The sequence below is a fragment of the Saccopteryx bilineata genome, chromosome 11 (genome assembly GCF_036850765.1).
Source record: "Saccopteryx bilineata isolate mSacBil1 chromosome 11, mSacBil1_pri_phased_curated, whole genome shotgun sequence".
Lineage (NCBI taxonomy): Eukaryota > Metazoa > Chordata > Mammalia > Chiroptera > Emballonuridae > Saccopteryx > Saccopteryx bilineata.
The window spans coordinates 74,897,313-74,923,949 of record NC_089500.1 but is presented as its reverse complement, the minus strand read 5'-3'; the positions used below and the strand labels follow the sequence as shown (position 1 = coordinate 74,923,949).

General features: G+C 47.0%; 1 protein-coding gene across 2 annotated transcripts in view; it reads right to left on the bottom strand.

The window, feature by feature from the left end:
- COL11A1 (collagen type XI alpha 1 chain) overlaps positions 1-26,637 on the bottom strand; it is a 190,275-nt gene that overhangs the window by 39,320 nt on the left and 124,318 nt on the right. For both annotated transcript variants that reach the window (XM_066246823.1, XM_066246824.1), the window contains exons 38-45: positions 19,626-19,679; positions 16,432-16,539; positions 15,993-16,082; positions 15,294-15,347; positions 7,624-7,731; positions 1,723-1,830; positions 1,324-1,377; positions 182-235 (exon numbers count right to left, since the gene is read on the bottom strand). In XM_066246823.1, the coding sequence (XP_066102920.1) occupies positions 182-235; positions 1,324-1,377; positions 1,723-1,830; positions 7,624-7,731; positions 15,294-15,347; positions 15,993-16,082; positions 16,432-16,539; positions 19,626-19,679 (630 nt within the window). The remainder of the gene's footprint in view (positions 1-181; positions 236-1,323; positions 1,378-1,722; positions 1,831-7,623; positions 7,732-15,293; positions 15,348-15,992; positions 16,083-16,431; positions 16,540-19,625; positions 19,680-26,637) is intronic.

Sequence of the window (26,637 nt, the reverse complement as noted above, 5' to 3'; positions counted from 1 at the left end):
TTTCTTTTTTTGGTTTGTTTCTAACGATCTGCTTGGTTAGCTGTATTAGATCATTTCTACTTCAGTCAACGTGCAGCGGACAATCTCATCACCGTAGGAAATAGACTGGTTAGGTGACAGTTCCTACATTTAATCAGGGACTGTAAGGGTTTAGATTTGCTGAACAAGGAGGGATACTTACAGCAATGCCAGGGGCGCCGACTGGACCCTGCAGGCCTGGGGGGCCGGGAGGACCCTGTGACGAGATAAAAATCAGTCATTTCTGAAACCGAAGCCTGGAGAGCCTCGGCCAGAGAGAGCGGACCGTTCAGCTGATCGAAATCTTGAAGCGTCTCTACACTGCTTTGTAATAAGATGTCTTTTCCATTTAGTGCAGTCCGCCAGTATTTATCTGAGTCCCCGAGACTCAGACGTGCATATTTGCAATCAATCTAAATCAGCAGTTACTGAAAGCACTCATATCCGCAATGTTGTGGACCTCTCGAAATGGATTTCTGCACTCACCCAGTGTTGGAAGTTTCACATTTGAACATTTTTAATCTACCAGACTTGAATGAGATATGTATGCATCAGCATGAGCCCGTGAAAACCTGTCTTATGTGCCATCATTGTCTCTATATATGGGGAATGGGGCGATACAGGAAATTCAGAAGTTTCTTCATATGTAAACACATGTAGACGGAGTGTCATTTATTAAGTACACAAGAACTCATTACGGTGAACAATAGGTTTTAATCGGTGTATCAGTCTTATATGCATAGCTCTTTCTTGCTAACTGCCTTTTCACATGTAACTAACTGATCAGGCATTATAAAATTCCCAGGCGTGAATGAAAGAGTCACTGGATATGATTGTTCCTCTCATAAGCGCCACACGCTGAGAAAAGCACTTCAGGCAGAGATTCTGAACGTGTGGTCCGTAGACCACCGGGTTGCTGAGACCCTTTCCGGGTTGCACTAGGTCAAAATTCTTTTCACGGCAACAACTCTTGTCTTCAAACCACATGGCAATTTGAACTAATGATGGCGGGTAAAATTGCTGGTATCTTTGTCTCCCTCTGAGGCTTTCAAGAGGGGAGGAATTATTGCATAATTTGAATATAGATAACTTTGAAGTTTTATTAGAATTGACTGAATACAAAGTCATACTGAATGCAAACGGTAATTGGAAAGTAAATTTCACATTAAAGGAAAATGGACTGAGATACTAAACGGAATCGTGTTGATATTACAATCTTCCTGCACTACCGAAAACCAACACAGCTGTCAGCGGAAGGAGTCGCGAGAATGGAGGGGCCCCCTTCATAAAAAGTAGAATACTCACGTTTTCTCCTTTGTCACCCTTGCTGCCTTTTTGTCCTGGTTCACCAATTTCGCCCTGTATTTGAGAAGTTCGAGGTAAAAAGCTTAGCCTGCATTGATGTCCGAAGCGCGTGCATATCAGCAGAAATAAGCAGTTCTGGCATCGACTATGGTTTCTCGCTCCCACTGTTCTCGTACGAATTCCCCTTTTCTTGTCTGCAGCCCCCCTATTTCACAGGACAGCCGTGGAGTTCTCTCCACCTCTAGCATAAAGCGTCTGAGCCCACGGAAGACGTAGGAGACTTGGGAAATGATACACCTTCGGATTTGGAGTCTAATCCTAGAAAGGTGAAAAATCTAGGGCCTCCTGAGGAAAAAGTTCACACTCCCCGGGACGCACGAATGAAGAAAGAGCACCCACCTTGTCCCCGTCTTCTCCGGGGGAGCCCGCAGGCCCCGCCGGGCCCGGGAGACCCACGGGGCCCTGCACGCCGTCTCTGCCCGCGGGGCCTTGCGGCCCTTTTTCTCCCTGGATAGAAGAACCAGCAGACGGTTACTCTGCCCTGGGAAACCCGGGCGTGTTAGCTACTTCCTGCGACGTTAAGGTGCGGCTTGGACAGCCAGACTCCGGCTTCCATAGGACAGAGAGGGAGCTTAATGTTCTCCAGAAAAAAAAAAAAAAAAGAAATGCAAATAGTATGTAAATGAGGACACAGAGAATCCTCACCTTCCTTGAGGACCAAGAATACGGAGGATCCCTGATATTAACTTAGGGGTCTCGGGCTGCGGCCCACAGATATCATCGCTTCCTCCTAGAATGTTAATTTCAAACACACATTTTCCGATCGAGTGTTGTATCTGGGTAAAGCGGCTGCTTGGTGTTTGCAAGAATTCACTGAGGTTTTCCTCTCCTCAAGGGTGATGCTGGCCGGCGGCCATTAGGCCGGAAACTTCCTAACAGTTCGTTTGCTTGTTGTCCAACTTGGCAATAGGCTTAATGTGTGACCTTTATGGTATCATTAACTAGCGTTTCATGGGTTTTCCTCAAGTTTGATATTTTAATTCAAACTGCCGTTTTCACTTATTCAAAATGATAATGCTGGTAAGCTTTTTTTCTTGGTCGTGTTTTGCTTATTTTTTGACGATGGCATTGTTTTCCCGTTTTAAAATGTACGAATTGTCTAATAAAAAAAAAGAAAACAATTCCTTGATAATGAAGAGGACTTCTATTTTCCATTTTAGACTTCTATTGTCAGGGTTCAAAATGATTTCCTTTCTAAAAGTCAAGATTTGTCCGGTTTTGCCTTAGCTCCGCCCAGTCCTCAACCCCTGCCCAGAGCATCTGCTCCCGGCCCCTTTACAACGACCGCATTTTATCTCTGGAACAAGTTTACTCCGCTTGATCTGCAGACACTCACAGTGGATCCGAAATGCTAGCGGCCTTTGTTCGACTACTGAAGTGACCTCTGCCCCTCCTCCCATCGTTTCTTACTTCCACACTCTCCCCCTCGATGTAACCATGGAGACACTCGGAGAACCTTGCCTAACATTCTGCAGCCAGTGGACTTGCTGCCGTTTCCAAAGACAAAGCCCGAGCTGTCCCCGCGCCGTGTGGGAATCAGGTGGCCGGGCTCCTGCCACCTGCCCAGGTGTGTCTAGCCTCCCCTGGTCCCTGCGCTCTGCCTTCCTGCCCCTCTAGACCTTTTCCCACATAAACCTGGTTCCGGGCCTCCCTTGTCACCTGGCTGCGCTTTGTTGTCCCCTTGCTCTGGAAGGCTGATTGCGGAAGGACTCCTCACCCAGATACCTCCTTCTCCTCATCTCCATGCTGCCACCGAGGTCCTGCTCGAGGAGACGCCGACTCCAGCCCGGGTCCCTCGCTCAGCCCCTCTGCACTAAGCCGACACACACTGGTGCGGCTCCTTCTCACCGCGGGCCAGACTGCGCAGTGACCACACGCCTACTTGTTCTCAAAGTGCCCCGCCGGACAATGAATGGCGCCGGGCAGACACGATCCGTTTCTGTGTTCAGCTGCGTCCCTCTGGCCCGTGGCCCAGACGTCTGGGCCACGTAAGGAGTATTTGTTGGGGTCGTTAATGAGTTGATGACAACAACAAGGACGAAATATCTACAGAGCAAAGTTACCTCTGATCCGTTCCTTTCCTGGGTTCCATCTATTCTTATTTTTCAAAACTATGCCGTAATTAACATCTAAAGCCTACTCCTGATCTCACCCTGAAGACCTTTTCTTTCCTTCAGATCAAACATGACAATACGTTAGACCGATCTATACTCCTAAAAACGTGTGTGCTGTTCGCCTAAACTTCACTATTTTAAAACTCATCGGCTGATTCAGATCGCTCTCCTTCGCCTGGCTTTCCTCGTGAGCCTGAACACCAAAAATCAATTCTCCTACACAAGAGTCTCTGTGAGCAAGACAGATCCTTATCTATATTCATTCCAGTACACATCATCTCCAGCCGGGAATCACCTGCCATTTATTTCTTCCGATCCTGGTCTGTGTGGAGTCACAAAAAAATCTTTCAACTGAACAACACCACACTCTTAAATTTCGATTCTCCGTGCACAGCCCACAAGATGACAAGCTCTTCCCCAGCTATGTGTTGCTTAACCCTCAACCTACAGGACTGCCAGAAACATCCTCCGTACCTCCTTAAGAAGTCTTGAATCATTTGTACCCCTTTGTTAATAAAAGAGCTGCATCTTCCTCACCGATTTGGCCTCATTTCCTGCGAGCTTCTCCCTGTCCGCTCCACTGTTCCTACACCTCACAGAACCCACCCCTTCTTATTCAAAAGTTGACTTAGGCTTTTCCTTTCTCGTTATTAATTCCTCCTTTTGTGTGGCAACTCTGGTCCACGCCATGAGGATGACGATGGTGACTGCTCACTGGGGATTATTATCTTGATTATATTATTGTTATTGACAATGCCGGCTTCATCTGGTCCCCACGAAATACTGTGCTCATCTTCTTTTCCGAGATGAGGAAACAGAGGTTTAGAAATGTTAAATAACTTAGCCAAAACCATGAACTAAGTAACTGGTAGAACCGGGCTCCCAACCCATTAACCTTCCTCACTGTTTCTTCTACGACGGGTGAAGCCCATCGATAGACGTGCACGACTCCCAGATCCACGATCCTGACAGGGATCATCCTCGCTGCACTGCACACACATACGTGTGACACTGTATTCCTCTCTCGTCTCCAGCCAGTATTGCCTAATCCATGTCCCACTGACATTACCTTCCCTGTTTCGGTTTTGTTTTTAATTTAGTGAAAGGACAGGGAGGCAGAGACAGACTCCCGCATATGCCCGACCGGGATCCACCCGGCATGCCCACCACCAGGGGGCGATGCTTTGCCCATCTGGGACTCTTGCTCCTTTGCAACTGGAGCCATTTTTTGTTTTAGTGCCTGAGGCAGAGGCCATGGAGCCATCCTCAGTGCCTGGGGCCAACTTGCTCCAATCAGGCCATGGCTGCAGGAGGAGAGAAGAAGAAAGACAGAGAGAAGCTAGAGGGGGAGCAGTGGAGAAGCAGATGGGCATTTCTCCTGTTTACCCTGACAAGGAATCAAACCTGGGACATCCACACGCCAGGCCAACACTCTACTGCAGAGTCAACCGACCAGGGCTCTTCACTGTGTTCTTGATCTAGCATTTGTTTCCCATTTCTACAGCTGTCTCCCAAATAGATACATTATCACCATAACATCCCATCTATAATCCTTGAGTCCCGTACTACCCTATTACAATTAAGAGCTTCCCTTAGCCATTAGTCTCCCCATCAAAATAGTTCTATCAACACAGTAAGTCAGGAGAGGTTTGAGCTCCTCTGTCCTCACTTGTTCCTCCTCACCTCCGACCCCGAATCTCTAATCAGATTGATGAGTTTGGGGATGCAGACCAACACCGGGGCCACAGTGACTGCCCTAAGTAGGTCCTGGGAATGTTCTGGACTCTTGTTTCATCCCCTCCAAGGGTGGGTGGGTACGGGCGTGGGGCTGGCCTTCCGCACACCCTCCCAGTCTCCTCCGGCAGCCCTAACCTGCTGACAACCGCAGTGTTCTACAGCGGTGGTCCCCAACCTTTTTTGGGCCACGGACCGGTTTAATGTCAGAAAATATTTTCATGGACCGGCCTTTAGGGTAGGACGGATAAATGTATCATGTGACCAAGACAAGTGTCAAGAGTGAGTCTTAGACGGATGTAACAGAGGGAATCTGGTCATTTAAAAAAAATAAAACATCGTTCAGACTTAAATATAAATAAATCGGAAATAATGTAAGTTATTTATTCTTTCTCTGTGGACCGGTACCGGTCCGTGACCCAGGGGGGCTAGGGACCACTGATCTACAAGACGAGCTGCTCAGGGGCACCGCAACGCGACACTGACGTGTGGGCTGAGGAAACGGCACAAGGCTGTACGTACTTCACGCCCCAGCCAACATTTCTACCGAAGCTCTGCAGGGAGGTCTAGGCTACGTTCACCCGAGGGGTTTATAACCATTTCATGCTCCTCTCCCTAGAACACACAGCTTCTGAAAGCAGGTTTAGCACAGTATCCAGCACCTAGCTGCCCGCAGTCACCTCTGCTGAACGAGAGAGCAGGAGAATGAACGTCCGGAGCTTCTGTCGGCGGTGGGCATCTCGGAGGGGCAGCACGGGCAGCCGTTCCCTCCCGCCGCCTCATCGGAATAGATCAGCCGCCACCGGGGACCCGGGCTGCACCCTCGCTCTGACACGGCTCCTGCCCCACAATGTCTCCCCCGCCTCACTTCATTTCTCATTGTCCCTATAGTCTCGTCTTTGGTTCACTACGTCACTGCTTTCTAGAGTCAAGGTATGGAACCACATTGACACCCCTCATTCCACATGTTGTCTTCCCAGAATTCTGGACTTCTTAATTAGTATATTCTCCGTGTGCATAAAAAGCAGTGTCTGCCTTGGCTTTCTCCGTCCGCATGCTTCGCTGTGTTGTGCTCAGATGGGGCGCCCAGAATTGTTTTAATGACCGTGTGTGAAAGGGCCGGACTCTGTATCCCTTCTCTTCCCTTCCCCGCACACAGTGTGCTATATATTCAAGTTTTAGGAGCAAATCTCTCCTTCCCCAGGTTGGTTGGAAATTATAGAACTTGTAAGATGCAGGCAAGAACAATGTTTCCATTGTTGCTTATTAACCTCTCAGAAACTAATGTCTAAATTTTCAACAAAGTTACTAAGCTGGAAAAGACCCTGCTTTAAGAAAAATTTCTCAGTAACTAAACGTGCTTTCTTTTCCATTGGGCAAAATTTCTGTAACCGAGATAGCGCGGCTTCATTTTAATATTCGAAATGTTTCTGGAAGGTAATGCATTACAGAGAGCAACCATTTTAATCTGGAAACACTTGAGTAATATCACAGACGGTAATAAGAGAAAGTGCTCGGGCGATGAGAAATCCACTGGCTTCAGCTGAATCAACTTGCTTACACTAAACGTCTTGGTGATAAAGTATTTTTAAAAATTACAGGCTGAAACTAGATTATATAGATTTAAGACTTCCATGTATCCAAATATATTAAACTCCTATTGTTGTGTATGCCCACCAGCAATTTTCATCTACATTTACCGAATGAGTTTGTGTTTTAATCTGGAGGATGAGAGAAAGCTTTCTATTTTTTTTTTTTTTTTTTTTTTTTTTTAGAAAATTGATATGATTAAATCAAAAGCAGGAACAAAAAAATGGGGAGGACACCTTGACAAAGAACCGTAGAGCTTATGAGCGGAATACATACGACCTAGGATCACCGAAACATAAAAATCTTAAAATCCAATAAACAGAAGATGAAATAAGAGGTCAGCTGCTCCCCCATCCAGTTCGCCATAAACCGAACCTCCAATTACATGAGAAGAGCAGCCCCTTTCTGTGGGTCTCACGTGCATGAAAATGACTGGGAATAAAGTTGTCTTACAAGACAAGTGAAAAGTACACTTTTCTAATATAAAGCACGAGGTTGAGTTTTAATCAAAACTCCAATTTCATTTTTTTTTTTTTTTTTTTTTTTTAAGGAGCCAAATCAGAAGCCTTTTACATGAATAATTTCCAACTCCCTCATAGGTATTAGGGTTTCATCAAGTGTGGGGAAAAAAAAAAATGTCATCTCATTTAATTGAATTTGAAATTTTCTCTATTATAAAAATAAAAAGACCTGAGTTTGTAGGCTCGGCACGTCGGTAGGAAGGGATGCAGTGGAGGATGAAGAGCTAATGTCCTCGGGCAGGGTGGAGGGATAATACGTTTTTCTCCTTGAAATTACTTACCGGAGCACCCTTCTCTCCGGCTGGACCAGGGGGACCCTGGGGTCCCGGACGCCCCGGCAGTCCAATGGGGCCAGCTGTGCCGGCCGAGCCGCGTTCTCCCGGCGAGCCCTGGTACGCGGGGAGAAAGGATGCTATTAATGATGGGGAAGGCGCTACTGGCTTAGGACTCACGTACTAGCGGAATCTTACAGTGTAGACAAGAAGGCAGAGGTCACTTTTAGACAATGATGAGATCTCCAACAGGAACAGTTATTTAAAAGGTTAATTTCTAGTCCAATAATAAAGAGAAGAAATAAGGATAACTTCAAAGTTTTATATATATATATATATATAATTTTAAAAAATATATATTTAATATTTTAAAGATGTTATCTTTTTTCCATTTAAATACAAGATTATTATAAAATTAAGAGTTATGCCTTGTTGAACATGATGGATATGTTTTTAAAAATAAAGGATCTAAATGTACTCGTGTATGTGGTCAGCAGAAAAGTTCCCAAGTCTGCGGAAGAAAGAACACCAGTTGAAAGTAGCCCTTCCTAAGAAGAGATGTGGTATAAAAATTAAGACAAATATGCATTTTCCTTAACTGGATACATTTGAGGAGCAAGCGCGTGAGAATAAGTCATGGCTTTCATCACTTGAGAAAAGAACGCTTGTTAATTTTATAGTGAAGTATGTCTAACATTTAAAATTAACCAGGTAAATAAGCGCGCGTATATGAGAGAGGAAGAATGCTGATTTGAACCAATGAAAATGTGTGTAGTTTATAGATATTATATAATATTTTTTATTATACAAAGCTTAACTATCTTAATGACTTCCTTGGAGTATTAACAAGATTACATTTCAGATTGCCAGCTTGCTTGTGGAAACTGCACTAAAATTAACAATAAAAACATATTGGTTTTCTGTAGTTAAAATACTGCTCGTAATCTTGTCACAGTTCATTAATTTCAGAGCAGTGGGTGAGAACTTTTTCGATGTCTATTTCCTCCCAGCAGCTCAGCTGCATTTTCCTTCCCCGCTCATTATTTCCAGCATTCTGGAAGTCCAGGTATTTTTCATAGCAGCGTGCTCTGCCACGATTTTATTTTAGACTTCTATAAATGAAAAGGGGGGACTCTCTGGTGAGATGTACCGATTAAGCAAATCGTATTACGAATGTGCAAATCTTACTGAAATATCTCCAGGCCAACTCTGAAAAGAATAAGCCCGTGAACGTTCTAATTACAACCAAATCACTAGAGAAGTCACTTTAAAAAAAAAAAAGAAAGAAAGAAAATTGAAACCCAATAATAAGAACTCGTGATGTACACATTCAGCAGAAACGCAGGGCGCACCTGCCTCTTGTGGCGTGCTGACAAAGTGTGTCACGGCAGGGCTCAACCCCTGAACCAGGGTGCGTGGCAAGCACACTTTCCCTCAACACCTTTTTTTATTTATTCATTTTTTTTAGAGAGAGAGAGACAGGGGGGAGGAAGGAGCAGGAAGCATCAACTCCCATATGTGCCTTCACCCAGCAAGCCCAGGGATTTGAACCGGCGACCTCAATGTTCTAGGTCGATGCTTTATCCACTGTGCCTCCACAGGTCAGGCTTCCCTCTACACTTTTATAGTGACAGACATTGTTACATTTCTCTGTGACTGGCTACAGTCAACAGCAGAGGGCTTTATAATTGTCAGACGAATAATAATTACATCTGAAACGAGTATGTTTGGGTTTACACATAGGCTAAGTAGAAAATGGTAAGCCCCCAGAGGATAATATTTTTGCTTTTTCTCCTCGCTGGTCTCCAGCAGCACTCAGTGGGCCCTCAGTAGACATGCCCACTCTGTGTGTCTGCGTGTCAGTGATCCCTTCCTCCCCAGCACGGGAACCACTGGCCTCCTCCCGTCCTGAGCAAACGGATGAACCTGTCTCCCAATAACCTTTCTCGTCAATAAAACGAGGACAGAAAGAGTTTTCCATCGGGTTTCCTGTGAGGAAAATTCGTGTTTATGACATTTCGAGGTCTTAGAACAATGTCTTTCTTAAACTAGGAATGTGAAGGATGTCAGAGAACTGAACACCAAGAACTCTATGCTTCCTAAAGAGACGTGCCATCTCAGAGGACTGAGAGGGAGATCTCATCAAGAGGAGACGGAGACTCAGAAGGCACTGCATCTACCTAACGCCACACTGGGAGAGAGAGAGAGAGAGTGGAAGTTTTCTACATAGCAGTTTTCTCATCCTAATTTAGTCTGCTTGTTCAAAAGCTTAAAAGAAGCCTGACCGGGCGGTGGCGCAGTGGATAGAGCGTCGGACTGGGATGCGGAGGACCCAGGTTCGAGGCCCCCAGGTCACCAGCTTGAGAGCAGGCTCATCTGATTTGAGCAAAAAGTTCGCCAGCTTGGACCCAAGGTCGCTGGCTCCAGCAAGGAGTTACTCGGTCTGCTGAAGGCCCACGGTCAAGGCACATATAAGAAAGCAGTCAATAAACAACTAAGGTGTCACAATGCACAACAAAAAACTAATGATTGATGCTTCTCATCTCTCCATTCCTGTCTGTCTGTCCCTGTCTATCCCTCACTCTGACTCTCTGTCTCTGTAAAAAAAAACAAACAAAAAACAAAAACAAACAAATAAAAAGCTTAAAAGAAGGTTAAAGGTAAAATAAATCAAGTCCCCGTTAGCTTTTCATATAATAATCTTAATGATCATTGCACAGATCTATTTAAAAAGAAAGCTGTTAAAGGAGTAAGCTTGAAATAAGATGTAGAGATGAATGATATATAATAGAGGGACTCAAATAATGGCCTTGACAAGGCACCTGTGACCAACATGATGGCAAAGGGAACAAATACAGTCCCTGGGACAACATCCGGATAAGTGGCATATGGAAACATCATTACATTTAGATTAATTAAGTCTATATTATTAAGTTAACTAGCAAGTTAGAAATTGTCAACACCCGAAAGTCTAGTGGTAACAGCTCAGCTGTCCTGAGGTCACATAAGACATCCTGTCAAGTTTTTATTTACCATGAAAACCCCTGTCTACGCATCTCTCCACAGCAGTGATGAATATTTTACACATCAGAAGTGCTCCACTGGGAATTCCTCAAATAAAAGGGGCTAAAAATTATAGAAATATCATTATCCCAGTTTGTTATTTAAACAGCAAGAGACGCATGATTATTAAATGTGTTGAATTACGTGAATTATGATGACCACAATTATAAAGTGTTCTAATATTCTAATACTAAACGTTAACCACTGCAGGTCACTTGTTTTTGACGGGAAGGTGGATGTTGATTTGCTTTCACAACGGAGCAACTTCCCTTTCTCTCTTTAGTTACTTCTTTCTCATTTACAGCTGACAGTCAATACTAGTTTGCAGTAGTTTCAGGGATACAGGACAGTGCTCAGACTAGAACATTTTACAATATCCTCATATGGTAGTGGTGGTAACACTAGCAGGAACAACAGTTAAAAAAAAACCCAAAAAACCAAAAGCTCTTATTTGAGCGTAGCACTGTCAACACTTTGAGTACAACACAGTCTCCATGCATCCAGCTGGACCTGCAGGTTATGAAGTGATTTTGGGAGGTACATTCCCTGCACCGTGCTTCCCGTCCGGTGACTGGTCCGACACTGCCCCTCTGGACCTCTCTCAGTCCCTTCCCCCTTTCTCACCCAGTCCCCCAACTCCCTCCCCCGCCCCCTGGCCACCGTCAGTCTGTTCTCGGCAACCAGGAGCCTGCTGTTCCTATTTTGTGTCTTCAACTATTTTCTTTCTTTAGAGTTCACTTAACTCACTTTAATTCTGTTAGTACCGTCACCTCCCCCTAAACCTTACAGTGGTCATGACACTAGAGAAGGAGCTCCTTCTGGTTCTTGGAGCGTGGAGAAGATCCGAGAAGGTGTTTCTCTTCTTCTTCACACACAGACACCCAGGTTGACACTCCCTCTGTTACCGTTACGGGGGTGGCATGCTCTGAAGGGGCATTCATACAGCGAGCGGCAATGGTAAGCGGAGACTCCATCTCGCCAGCAGCAGCTGCAAGGCAGCCCACCAGGGAGGCAAGAGGCATGAGCACACAGCGTTCTTCCGATGACCTCGAGCAGTCTACACGAGGCAAGAACGACAACAAAGCCTGACCAGGCGGTGGCGCAGTGGATAGAGCGTCGGACTGGGATGCAGAGGACCCAGGTTCGAACCCCGAGGTCGCCAGCTTGAGCGCGGGCTCATCTGGTTTGAGCAAAAAAACTCACCAGCTTGGACCCAAGGTCGCTGGCTCCAGCTAAGGGTTTACTCGATCTGCTGAAGGCCCGCGGTCAAGGCACATATGAGAAAGCAATCAATGAACAACTAAAGTGTTGCAACGCGCAATGAAAAACTGATGATTGATGCTTCTCATCTCTCTCCATTCCTGTCTGTCTGTCTCTATCTATCCCTCTCTCTGACTCACTCTCTGTCTCTGTAATAAATAAATAAATAAATAAATAAATAGATAAAATTAATTAATAAAAAAAAAAGAATGACAACAAAGGCTGCCCCTCCGTTCTCACGGCCAGGTTGACCTCCGTGACCAGAGGAGTATGAGGTAATCCCCACTGTGCCGATTTCAAATATTTGAGACCAGATAAGCTACAAATTCTGATAGAATCTCTAGCACTGACAGAATCTAAAGCATAAATTCTGAACAACTGACTCAAAGTCCTGCCATATCTTCATCCCTGGGCACGGACCCTCCCCCCCTCCACCGTCTCCGTACTCAGCTCGCCCTGGGTGGATGTAACAATGTCCCACTGAGAGCCACCTGGGTTCCAACAGAGAACACGTGTTTTATCGTAAAAAAAAAACATAGCCGAATGAGAAGGTGCAATCCTTCCGAAAACTTTGACTTTTCCTGTTTCAGGATCAGGTAAAAGGGACTGAAAAGAAGGTTCTCTGGAATGGGATGTAGAAAAGGAAAGAGAACGAATAGGAATTATATGGGACGGGGTTATAAATCCCTAAGGAAAAGCTGACAAGACGACATTCCGTATTCGCCCATGTAGAAGACGCACCTTCTTAGAAAAATTTGGGGTCTAAAAACTGGGTGCGTCTTACATAGTGGTTGTGGCATTTCAAATGCCACAGATGGAACTAAGGATGAGGCCATAGGTGAAGACAGTGATTCGTCCTCAGACACAGATGAGGACAAGCTAATGGATGGGAGTTCTGACAGTGATGAGGAGGTGTATGGATTTTATGATGAATAAAACTGTGAGTTCAATAACTTTATGTACTACATTTCTTTTTCAAATTTCAGATCTCCAAATTAAGGTGCGTCTTCTGCATGGGAGCACCTTATACACGGGGAAATACGGTACTACCACATCGGGAAGAAACCAGGCAGAGGCCTCCGGACCCAGGCACGAGCCAGGAGTCACAGGAAAGGAGTGAAAGCGCCACACTGCACAGCTGGGACACCTGAGACAGTGATCTTTGGGCAGCTGTGTGCCTGGCCCCCTCTCAGGCACTTTCTTCATATTAACTCCACGTCTGCTGGGGAAACAGGACAATGTGGTCGTACGAAAGAGGGCTTTTTCTGTATGTCTTTGCATCATCACCTCCTTTTTGGAGAAATAATAATTGACAAGGAGGGGATTCCATGTCAGATATACATATACAGAGAGATTCCTTCGGGGCTCCATTTTTCTCGAGGTTGTTGTATGAAACCACAGGGGGAGAAGCCATCGGAGAGTGTCTGCCCACTCTCCTTGTGTCTGTTATGTGTTCCTGTAAATATGCTAGAAAGCACGCCATCAGCTCCTGTTCGCAGACGAGGAAAAGGCCGCCTGGCCGCTGCTCTCCGCTGCGCGTGCCTGCATCAGGACTGTCACTTAGTGAGCAAACCCCCGGGACCAGAGAACACGCCCGTGCGTGCGCTGACTGGCATCTATGACCAGCCCCGGGCAGGGAAGGCATCCCCAGTCCGTCATTCCCACCAGGACACGCGCCAGAGGCCGCCGTCCAGTTCCATCGTGGCTCAGTGTCCACATCCAACCTTGGTAATAAACCCCGCCACAGCCCTGCCTTCCCAGGGCTCGGTATATGTGGTGGGCACTGCCCTCATCACCGGACGCCCTTGTGTTATGATCTCACTGCTCAGTGATGTCTCCAACTCTGTTAGACATTACACACGAGTGCTGATCTTTTTTCTCCTAAAACATTAAATTTTTTTACTCCAAACTTTTTTTTCCACCCCCCACTTCACTTGCTCCACCATCAGGGAGAAACCAGGAACAGACACCGAAGATCATCCGAACAGACGGATACGAAATGATTTCTGTTCGTCATGCACTATACCGCGAATGTAACCAAAAACACAGGGAACTCAGTCTCATGAGACAGACAACCAATTCTATCCCGGTGTCATTTCTATGATGCAAATCATAACGAAGGGCATTGTGGGTAAGGAAGTTTCACTAATAAGTGGAACAGATGCACGCTGTCCAGAGAGGACTTGATCGAGACTGAACATTATATTTGATCTCTGTGGGTGAACTGAATTTTTTTTTGCCAGAGAGAAGAGGGAAAACAGTAACGTTTTCTGGGGGAAGGGGAAACGTATGCTGTACTCGCTCTGCACATTGTGAAAGATCACGGTAGACCGAGAAGGAAGAGGTTCGATACATTAGACTGGAGGCACGAGAGGGCAGGCAGGCACCAGGGAAAGTGAAATAGACCTTGGAGTTTGGGATCTAAGTGTGGAGATAGCTCAGTGGTCCCGGTAAGGAGTCTGGATTCTCCAAGGCTGTGTGGGACCATGTGCTATGCACACACAAAGCCACGGCCAGCTTCAGGGCGTGTGTTCAACCATCTTCAGTGCGCCGAACTGGCTGAAGAGGTAAGACGGGAGTCAAGATGAGCTGAGACACGATTCAGGCGGGCAGGGAAGAAAGGGCCTGAACGGAGATGGTGGCCGTGGACATGAGGAAAAGGGGACACATTAAAGAAACATTGTGAATGTGGAACTAATGATTTCAGCCTGTGTAAGGATGTTCAGAGACAATTTAAGGCGACTTTTAGCTTTTGGGGATCAGTAAGATGAACCAAAGAATGAGAAGAGGCCGCTAACACGGATGGGTTGCCGTGACTGTTAACCCTTCCGAGTACAAAGAACAAGATGAGTTTATGAAGTCTGTACTTGATTGCTTTCCTAGGGCTTGATGATGTATCTCTCAAGAAAAAAAAAAAAAAAGTGAGCTATAAATCAGATACTGACTCATTTGCCAATTATTTGATGATGTTACATTAGCTAAATAAAGCAATCTAGATAACAAATTGATATATACTTTTCACACTTATGGGGTTTTTAAATAAGATATTGATAAAATTCCAGTCTCATCGAGTGCTCAGAATCAGACAAATGATGATTTATCTGGGGGCCAGAAGAGGCGAGATAGCACCTTCTCCACCCCACAGTGGTGGTGGGGTAAACATTCCCGGGCTCTACACTCCCTGTCTCTGCACTCATTAGTCCACGCCACCAGGCGAGGCCCCACACTGGCTGATGTGATTGACCTGTGTTTGTTTTCTCTTCCACACATGGTGGGATCACAGCGTGAGACTAATGAGAGGAGAGCTGTCATCTGCAACCCTGGCTAGCGCGGTTATTTATTATAATTGTACTCACCAGGGGACCTGGTGGGCCCTGGGGACCCTCTCCTCCTTTCAGTCCCGGTGCACCCTGGGAAAAGTGAAAAAAAAACACAAACAAAGAAAATGAATCGATATGAACTGAACTGGTGAAATGAGGGTAGGAGGGAGTGTTTTTAGACACAGACCCATATTGCTACATAGATGAGGATGATTAAGGGGGATGGTACATCTTTCCCCTTATTTACTCATGAATCTTTAGTTTTAAAAAAACAATACCCAAGGCCCTGGCCAGTTGGCTCAGTGGTAGAGCGTTGGCCTGGCGTGCAGGAGTCCCGGGTTCCATTCCCGGCCAGGGCACACAGGAGAAGCGCCCATCTGCTTCTCCACCCCTCCCCCTCTCCTTCCTCTCCGTCTCTCTCTTCCCTTCCCACAGCCAAGACTCCATTGGAGCAAAGTTGGCCCAGGCGCTGAGGATGGCTCTGTGGCCTCTGCCTCAGGTGCTAGAATGGCTCTGATTGCGGCAGAGCAACGCCTCAGATGGGCAGAGCATCGCCCCCTGGTGGGCATGCCGGGTGGATCCCGGTCGGGCGCATGCGGGAGTCTGTCTGACTGCCTCCTCGTTTCCAACTTCGGAAAAATACAAAAAAAACCCCAAAAAACAAAAAAACAAAAGAAACAACAACACCCAAATGCTTCGAGTCACCGGTCTCCTTCACATGTGCGTCGAGCATACCTGAGCTCCGGCTAGGCCTCTTTCACCTGGGAAGCCACGCAGTCCTGGGGGGCCGTCCTTCCCAGAGACGCCCTGGGGGCCTGGGTCACCCTGTGGAACAGAGCAGGTTGTCTGTCAGAGCGTGTTCCAGCCGCTCAGCTGTGACCGCCTCTAACCCACTGTAAGTAAAGGCTGAGTATCATTTCATGGTGAGGACATGACGGGAAAGGTCACATACGTTAAAATATACTAACCGCCGCCTGGATGTCAGAGTATAAATATAGGGGCGGTTTTCTCCTCAACGGGGCTAACTTCCTCAATGACAGCACAGTTGTGCCCTGACGTACTGCGGAGTGAATATTTTCACGACGTTTCTTTCTGACTTGCGTTTCAGTGCTGTGCCCGCGTGTCCTTAGCCCACCTATGGCTATGTGGTCAGGGGCCGGAGTGGGCACCATACCTTGGCACCTTCTTTTCCGGCAGCACCAGGCAGACCTTGCTCACCGGGGGGTCCCGGGGGGCCAGGATGTCCACGTTCACCTATGGGGCCCGTCTCACCAGTGGGGCCCTCAAGCAGAAAAGCAAAACTCATTAAAACTGCTCTTTCATCTTTAACAAAGATACCACAAACGCCGAATAGTTGATCATTTTCATTTGTTTTCCTAATGTTTATTTCCGTGATGTCCTATGAAACACTTCGCATAGTAGCTGGCGTACCTGGGAGGAGCCTGGGAAACTTATGTGTAATCTTAGGGTCAGAGTGTCCAAAGGAAAGAGCCGTTTCCTCCGTTCAATGCCAGAAACGTTTGTGTGGGGCCAGTCCAAGTGTTGCTCAACACTGTGGTTTCTAACTCTCATTGGTCCCCTTCTCTCTTTTCGTAGAAGCCGTCGATGAGTTTAGGAGTAGGTGAGTCATTGGTACCACGCTGCTAGCTACTGACTGAATCACTGCTGGAGAATGAGCTCGGGGCGTCTGGAACCCCAACAGCCAGAGTGGTCCTCCTGGGCACTGCCCTGGTTGGGGACCTCCCTGTTGTTCATTTGTATTCACTTGACAAAGTCTAGAGCAGGGGTCCTCAAACTTTTTACATAGGGGGCCAGTTCTCTGTCCCTCAGACCGTTGGAGGGCCGGAGTATAAAAAAAAACTATGAACAAATCCCTATGCACACTGCACATATCTTATTTTTAAGTAAAAAAAAACAAAACGGGAACAAATACAATATTTAAAATAAAGAACAAGTAAATTTAAATCAACAAACTGACCAGTATTTCAATGGGAACTATGCTCCTCTCACTGACCACCAGTGAAACAGGTGCCCCTTCCAGAAGTGCGGTGGGGGCCGGATAAAAGGCCTCAGGGGGCCGCATGTGGCCCGCGGGCCGTAGTTTGGGGACCCGCGGTCTAGAGGGTGTGGCGGGGAATCTTGACGGCCATGAGTTTGGGCCGGCAGTTCCTCCTGACCACAGGTTACAACAAATGGCCCGCTGCCTTACAACGCGGCCAGTGCCACAGTGAAAACCGTCAGGTGGCTCACGTGTCCCCTGAGGGGGCTGTTCTGCGGTGCTAGAGTCCAGGGAGCTGGCCGATGGAAACAGAGAATGGAGACCAAGGATCGCTACCTCCCCTGAGCACAAAGGCATGGCGTTGAGGACATGTAAACGGACAGTTTCCCGATGCTGTGTTGTTCAACAGCGGAGTGCTCTAGTGAAGCCGCTAAACGGAAATCTAAAGATGCCACCAACTCTGACCTTTGGTCTTGGGATGAAGAACCCTCTGTCCCAAATTTCATTCTTTTAATTACATATTGCTGAACGTTTCCCAAATTACCATCCCCGTGCAAACATTTCCCTCAAAGGAAATTTTCCTTCAAGATCCTGATCAGATTTTAATAGGGAGGAATGTGAAATGGACCCTCCTGGAATGGCTCTCACCACCGAGACAAAAATGAGCGGTGACTCATATCACTGACCCAAAAAAATGGAATGTCAAGCACTGTGATCAATATTGCTCCTACTAGATCACCCTGTCTGTCCTGACCTGAAAATATAATTGAATTTAAAATAGGCCATTGGATCTTCTTTCTTAAAAGGACCAATGAAAATAACCCAAGGAAGATGCAGACTCAATAAAACACTTGCTACTTTTCATATCTTGAGGTAGAAAGGCAAAAAATGCCCAATAAAACAGGCACTCGGGCTAGCTGAATTTGCCACTTGTGTCTTGTGCCAAATAGATAGTTTTTCTTAATAAACTGCACTTTCTTTAAACGTTGCAGAAAAAAAACAAACAAAAAAACATAGGTCTCAGAAACCAGCTACCTGCATAAGGCAGAGATGAATTTTCAAAAGCTGTGAAGTCCTGAAAAATTCAGTTAAGTCCCATGATATTTACATTTTCATTGGCCTCTAATTTCATTTCTGGTCACGGAACTGTAATGTAGTCTAACTCAGGCTTTCAATTTTTTTTTCTCACAAAAAAAAAAATACTGCAAAGTTGTTTGAAATATTTTTGTAAAGTGTATTTGGAGGAGGTTAACTGTTGAGGGAGTGTTTCTTTTTTAATTAAAACTGATACGCCGTGAAAAGGATGCCCTTAGCAAACACACAGATGTCTGCAAAAAAGTATCAGGTATACTATGTTTTCTTTATAAAGGAGCAATCAGTTAGCATCTCCCTCAACCACGACTGATCTCTGAAATAAAACGGATCAAGTGATGGAAGGATTCTTCATTTTTGCTTCTAGTACATATAGTCCTAGAAAGGAGATGCTGTTTCCCTGGGTGGGTGTGTCTGGGTGTGCACATGTGTTTGAGTTATACTGTATCAAGACCTAATTATAAGCTGAGTAACGACTATGTAAAGCAACTAAATAATGAATACACCTATTCAACTGCTTTTGCTCTTTTTCTAAAATTGATTAGCCAGGTTAAGATATCAGCTGAGTGAATTAAATGTACCCTGTCCATTCAATACTCTTTGCCAGAATTAAAGTAGTTTTTATTCCCACGAATTTTGCATACAGGTATTTAATACTTATAATTCAGGATACTACCTCAACTTCTGATATTCTTTCTGCCTCCTATCTTGAAAAGGCTCCTTGTCTATCCCATTTTTGACACATTCAGAGACTACAAACTAATATTTTATCACTGACGGAAATCATTTGTATGAAGACGAAAATCTTAAGAAAAATGCAAAGTATTTCAAATATTACATTTTTATAAGAAAATCATGTTAAAAACTTTATATCCTATTTCTAATACACTTCTAAATGCAATTTATATTCAGAAAAATGAAGTTGTTTTGTAACTTGAAAATCTGGGCAAAGATAATTATGGCCAGCCGACTTAACAAAGCATTGTGGGTGTTTAGTAGCTGGTGCCATGGCCAGGCTATTGTGTTCACTGCTTTGTGAATTTTCTGATGTACTTTCCTTACTTACTCTATTCTTCTGTTCTTTCCATTCGGTTCAGTTTTAAAAAAAATCACTTTTGCTAAGTTCCTTTGATGTAAGCAAGTTGCATACATTACAGTGCTATCCGAAACATTAAGGATACAACATTTTCCATTGTAACACAATGGGCGCAGGTGCAACTATAAACGAACCAAATAGTCAATCCCATGTGGGAAACACAGTAATGAATGGCAGGTACCTGTGGTCCGACGACACCCCCCGGGCCAGGAGGGCCGGTCTTCCCTTGAAATCCCTAAGGAGAGAAAGTGTAACCCTTAAAACCTCCACAGGACACAAAGTATACATTAACATTCTCTGAGATCACTGAGTACCTCACATGAAAAGGAAAGTCATCTTTTGGCTAAAATGCTTATTTTTAAAAGCTTGTATGTTGCTATTTTCCTGCACTGTTTTAAGATTCGAAATTGACTTCTTCGTTACGTGGCATTTTAGGCCAATGGTCACTTTCAGTGAGCTTAGAAAGTCAGGCAAGGGAGTGCAGCTGGAGTGGAGATGTGTCCTTCGCCCCGTCCTGCAGGGTCAGACAACACAGAGTACTGGAACTGAGCGCTGCCTACGGATTAAATGAATGATGATCAGACACTCTTTCAAACGGTTCACTGATCCTGCACAGAGGATCATACTCTGTGACAGGAAAGCACTTCACCTTCCTGCATTCCAACAATCTCGGAAAATGCACACGATGTAAAATTATATTTATAAAGAGAATATTTGGCACGATGATTAGTCATCATCTCAGCATTTTTATCAGTGCTCTTTCTTAAAACCCCAAAGAATAGACTTACAAATGTATCTTGTACATGATGCAGCCATTAAAGTGGAATCTGGGAGATGTCCAAAGCCTTTGGACCTATGTCCTGGTGGCTGCATTTCTCTATGGGTTATTCATTCTGCATGTCTCTATTCTGATTGGCCAATTTCTCTCTCATGTGAGTTAACTTGTGTTTAACAGCTGGTGAAATAGATTCAAATGACCGAGAGGAAAACCCTCCCAAAGAAGTTAAAGCGTACGGTATTTGCAACGGTTGTCTTCACTATAACACCAGACTGAAAATATCAGAAATAAGGTCAGAAAGAAAAGGGTGGAAAGTGGTAGCCCCGTGTTTATATCACAACCTTCCAGACTCAGGAAAAAGGTAACTTATTCTGTTCATCTCCAAGTGTGTGTTACGTGCTCTTGAGTCAGGTCCACCGCCTGGAGACTATGAAGGAGTGACTTCCACAGTGTCCCGTCCTCAACAGCCCTGTTCGGCTCCTGGATCCTCACGCCTGTGGCTTCTTTTATGCAATCCATCCAACTCACAGTGGGTTCCACTTTTCCTGCTGCCTTCCATATTTCTCACCATTACTGTTTTTTCCAAAGAACCAGCCTTCTCACGATGCCCAGAGTAGGACAGCTTCTGCACTGTCGTTTTTTTTTTTTGGGGGGGGGTTTTGTGGTTTTTTGTTGTTGTTTTTTACCCCAGAGATGTTTCAGGCTTAATTTTCTCCAGGACCCACTTGTGCCTTCATCTGGCAGCCCAGGGTATCCGCAGAACTCTCCTCTCAGGCACCGTATTTCAGCGGAATCACTGTTTTTCCTGGGAGCCTTCCTCCCTGTCCAACTCGCCCATCCGTACATAGGAACCGGGAACATGAGGATGTGGATCATCTTAGCCTCGGCCTCTGATGACACATCTGTGCTCCCGGTGATCTCTCCTCACCCTTCTCCTTCTGATGACACATCTGTGCTCCCGGTGATCTCTCCTCACCCTTCTCCCTCTGATGACACATCTGTGCTCCCGGTGATCTCTCCTCACCCTTCTCCCTCTGATGACACATCTGTGCTCCCGGTGATCTCTCCTCACCCTTCTCCTGCTGATGACACATCTGTGCTCCTGGTGACCTCTCCTCACCCTTCTCCCTCTGATGACACATCTGTGCTCCCGGTGATCTCTCCTCACTCTTCTCCCTCTGATGACACATCTGTGCTCCCGGTGATCTCTCCTCACTCTTCTCCTGCTGATGACACATCTGTGCTCCCGGTGATCTCTCCTCACCCTTCTCCCTCTGATGACACATCTGTGCTCCCGGTGATCTCTCCTCACCCTTCTCCTTCTGATGACACATCTGTGCTCCTGGTGATCTCTCCTCACCCTTCTCCCTCTGATGACACATCTGTGCTCCCGGTGATCTCTCCTCACCCTTCTCCCTCTGATGACACATCTGTGCTCCCGGTGATCTCTCCTCACCCTTCTCCTGCTGATGACACATCTGTGCTCCCGGTGATCTCTCCTCACTCTTCTCCCTCTGATGACACATCTGTGCTCCCGGTGATCTCTCCTCACCCTTCTCCTGCTGATGACACATCTGTGCTCCTGGTGACCTCTCCTCACCCTTCTCCTTCTGATGACACATCTGTGCTCCCGGTGATCTCTCCTCACCGTTCTCCCTCTGATGACACATCTGTGCTCCCGGTGATCTCTCCTCACCCTTCTCCCTCTGATGACACATCTGTGCTCCCGGTGATCTCTCCTCACCCTTCTCCTGCTGATGACACATCTGTGCTCCCGGTGATCTCTCCTCACCCTTTTCCTTCTGATGACACATCTGTGCTCCCGGTGATCTCTCCTCACCCTTCTCCCTCTGATGACACATCTGTGCTCCCGGTGATCTCTCCTCACCGTTCTCCCTCTGATGACACATCTGTGCTCCCGGTGACCTCTCCTCACCCTTCTCCCTCTGATGACACATCTGTGCTCCCGGTGATCTCTCCTCACCCTTCTCCTGCTGATGACACATCTGTGCTCCCGGTGATCTCTCCTCACCCTTCTCCTGCTGATGACACATCTGTGCTCCCGGTGATCTCTCCTCACCCTTCTCCCTCTGATGACACATCTGTGCTCCTGGTGATCTCTCCTCACCCTTCTCCCTCTGATGACACATCTGTGCTCCCGGTGATCTCTCCTCACCCTTCTCCCTCTGATGACACATCTGTGCTCCTGGTGACCTCTCCTCACCCTTCTCCTGCTGATGACACATCTGTGCTCCTGGTGATCTCTCCTCACCCTTCTCCCTCTGATGACACATCTGTGCTCCCGGTGATCTCTCCTCACCCTTCTCCCTCTGATGACACATCTGTGCTCCTGGTGACCTCTCCTCACCCTTCTCCCTCTGATGACACATCTGTGCTCCCGGTGATCTCTCCTCACCCTTCTCCTGCTGATGACACATCTGTGCTCCTGGTGATCTCTCCTCACCCTTCTCCCTCTGATGACACATCTGTGCTCCCGGTGATCTCTCCTCACCCTTCTCCCTCTGATGACACATCTGTGCTCCCGGTGACCTCTCCTCACCCTTCTCCCTCTGATGACACATCTGTGCTCCCGGTGATCTCTCCTCACCCTTCTCCTGCTGATGACACATCTGTGCTCCCGGTGATCTCTCCTCACCCTTCTCCCTCTGATGACACATCTGTGCTCCTGGTGACCTCTCCTAACCCTTCTCCTTCTGATGACACATCTGTGCTCCCGGTGATCTCTCCTCACTCTTCTCCTGCTGATGACACATCTGTGCTCCCGGTGATCTCTCCTCACCCTTCTCCTGCTGATGACACATCTGTGCTCCCGGTGATCTCTCCTCACTCTTCTCCCTCTGATGACACATCTGTGCTCCCGGTGATCTCTCCTCACCCTTCTCCTGCTGATGACACATCTGTGCTCCTGGTGACCTCTCCTCACCCTTCTCCTTCTGATGACACATCTGTGCTCCCGGTGATCTCTCCTCACCCTTCTCCCTCTGATGACACATCTGTGCTCCCGGTGATCTCTCCTCACCCTTCTCCCTCTGATGACACATCTGTGCTCCCGGTGACCTCTCCTCACCCTTCTCCCTCTGATGACACATCTGTGCTCCCGGTGATCTCTCCTCACCGTTCTCCCTCTGATGACACATCTGTGCTCCCGGTGATCTCTCCTCACCCTTCTCCCTCTGATGACACATCTGTGCTCCCGGTGATCTCTCCTCACCCTTCTCCTGCTGATGACACATCTGTGCTCCCGGTGATCTCTCCTCACCCTTTTCCTTCTGATGACACATCTGTGCTCCCGGTGATCTCTCCTCACCCTTCTCCCTCTGATGACACATCTGTGCTCCCGGTGATCTCTCCTCACCGTTCTCCCTCTGATGACACATCTGTGCTCCCGGTGACCTCTCCTCACCCTTCTCCCTCTGATGACACATCTGTGCTCCCGGTGATCTCTCCTCACCCTTCTCCCTCTGATGACACATCTGTGCTCCCGGTGATCTCTCCTCACCCTTCTCCCTCTGATGACACATCTGTGCTCCCGGTGATCTCTCCTCACCCTTCTCCTGCTGATGACACATCTGTGCTCCCGGTGATCTCTCCTCACCCTTCTCCCTCTGATGACACATCTGTGCTCCTGGTGATCTCTCCTCACCCTTCTCCCTCTGATGACACATCTGTGCTCCCGGTGATCTCTCCTCACCCTTCTCCCTCTGATGACACATCTGTGCTCCTGGTGACCTCTCCTCACCCTTCTCCTGCTGATGACACATCTGTGCTCCTGGTGATCTCTCCTCACCCTTCTCCCTCTGATGACACATCTGTGCTCCCGGTGATCTCTCCTCACCCTTCTCCCTCTGATGACACATCTGTGCTCCTGGTGACCTCTCCTCACCCTTCTCCCTCTGATGACACATCTGTGCTCCCGGTGATCTCTCCTCACCCTTCTCCTGCTGATGACACATCTGTGCTCCTGGTGATCTCTCCTCACCCTTCTCCCTCTGATGACACATCTGTGCTCCCGGTGATCTCTCCTCACCCTTCTCCCTCTGATGACACATCTGTGCTCCTGGTGACCTCTCCTCACCCTTCTCCCTCTGATGACACATCTGTGCTCCCGGTGATCTCTCCTCACCCTTCTCCTGCTGATGACACATCTGTGCTCCCGGTGATCTCTCCTCACCCTTCTCCCTCTGATGACACATCTGTGCTCCTGGTGACCTCTCCTAACCCTTCTCCTTCTGATGACACATCTGTGCTCCTGGTGACCTCTCCTCACCCTTCTCCTGCTGATGACACATCTGTGCTCCTGGTGACCTCTCCTAACCCTTCTCCTGCTGCCCTTCGGAGGCTCAGCCTTTTTTTTTTTTGCATCCTGGGCTGCAGTCTCCATCTGAACTGATGGGTGAGCCAAGGTCAGCGCGAAATCCGGAACCATTTCAGTGTCCTCATTATCCGCGTTAGGATCAACGCAGGATTTGACGCTGTGTTTTCGAGACAAATTTGGGTTGCCGCAGTATAACAGAAACGATTTCTAATAATTCCTTGTGGCCATAAAGAGCTTTGAATTATCAGAAGTAAACTGAAGCTTTCATTCAAGGATTTCTTATTGAGGACAAAATTCAAATATAAGAAAAATTCATTTTTTAAAATGAGGTATCACAGACTTAGCAAAATATAGCTGCTCAAGGCAATTGTTTCAATGCCCATAAGCACACACAAAAAAAGAAAAAGGTGAGAAAGGTTCCTGGCAATAAGGTTATTTGCTATTGCTCTTAAATGTGGATTTAAAATCAGGAATACAACTTTCCAGAAATAATTCTAGCCTTTGCCTAGGAGAAACTACTCAATGAGAACATCCATTCTAGAATCTTTAGCGAATATGCTATTTTCCCTCTTTGTTTAAATTTAAATATATAATTTGGCCACCCTGCATAGAAGCAATAGCTCTTATTAAATTGAAGACAAAAGGCGATTTTATAATAGAAATTCTCCAGGTGTCCCTTATTTCAGAGACATTTTACAGATATTCTCGAGTTGTTCCCAGAAAGCCATGCCATGACTTAGATGAAAAAAACCGACTGTGATATTTCAACGGGAATGCACTCGCAAACCCGAGCGCGGGTTCTTCCACAGAGAGTTTATCTTCTGCTCCGGAAGCTGTCTTTCCCACAAGAAAACCTGAACGATTTTCCTCTTTGGTCTCACCAAACCGTTCGGGAATGTATTTCTGAAATCTAAGACTCTGACTGTTTACAATCTGGGTAAAACTAACAAGTGGTCACACCAAGAACTGTCACTGGGTAAGCGAACAGGACCTGGGCTGCTGCGGACAGGTGGCTTCCCTGCACAAAACGTCATCCCACCCTCAGATTTGGGGCCGAGTACCGCCATGCGGCTCCCGGTACGTCTTCACGCGCAGAATGGCCTAGAAGGATTTGGGACACGTACTCAGAGGCGGTCTGCGTGGTGCTTTCCTTAAGAAAGTTACATCAAGGCCCCGGCCGGTTGGCTCAGTGGTAGAGCGTTGGCCTGGCGTGTGGAAGTCCTGGGTTTGATTCCTGGCCAGGGCACACAAGAGAAGCGCCCATCTGCTTCTCCACCCCTCCCCCTCTCCTTCCTCTCTGTCTCTCTCTTCCCCTCCCGCAGCCAAGGCTCCAGTGGAGCAAAGTTGGCCCGGGTGCTGGGGATGGCTCCATGGCCTCTGCCTCAGGTGCTAGAATGGCTCTGGTTGCAATGGAGCAACACCCCAGATGGGCAGAGCATCGCCCCCTGGTGGGCATGCGGGGTGGATCCCCATCAGGCACATCCAAGAGTCTGTCTGACTGTCTCCTCGCTTCTCTCTTCAAAATAATACAAACAAAAATAGAAGCTACATCAAGTGAGTCAGTGAGAACTATAGTCCGATTCCAAGAAAATGCACTGATTCGCGATGATTTCTGTGGAGACTCCCAGCCCGCTGGGACAGCCGGACACATGGCAGTTGTAACTGTGGTAGCAACAACCAACACGCCCACCGGATTCCGCGAAGCCCAGCTGATGAGCCGCCCGCTCCCCTCGGCCCTAGTCAGTTACTTCACGTTGTGGTCCTCATCACTCTAAAATAAAATTCAGCTCCACGTTCCCAGTTACATTTTCCTACTTGAGGCATTGGACACAGTTCCAGACCAAATTACAGCCTTGCGGTTTCAACATCAGAAAACGCTCGATCCTTTCGTTCTGGACAGAAGACCGCATCATCCGCCCGGCTTATTTCAATGTGCAGACCATGGAGGGTGCTCGGGCTGGCCGGACGCTGCCTGGAAGCAAAGACTTCCATGGAAGGGTCAAGGTGGCCGGCCTTTGGAGGGGTCTAAAAGACAAGAGGGTCTTCCCCATCGACTGTTACTGACCATCAGGACAATCA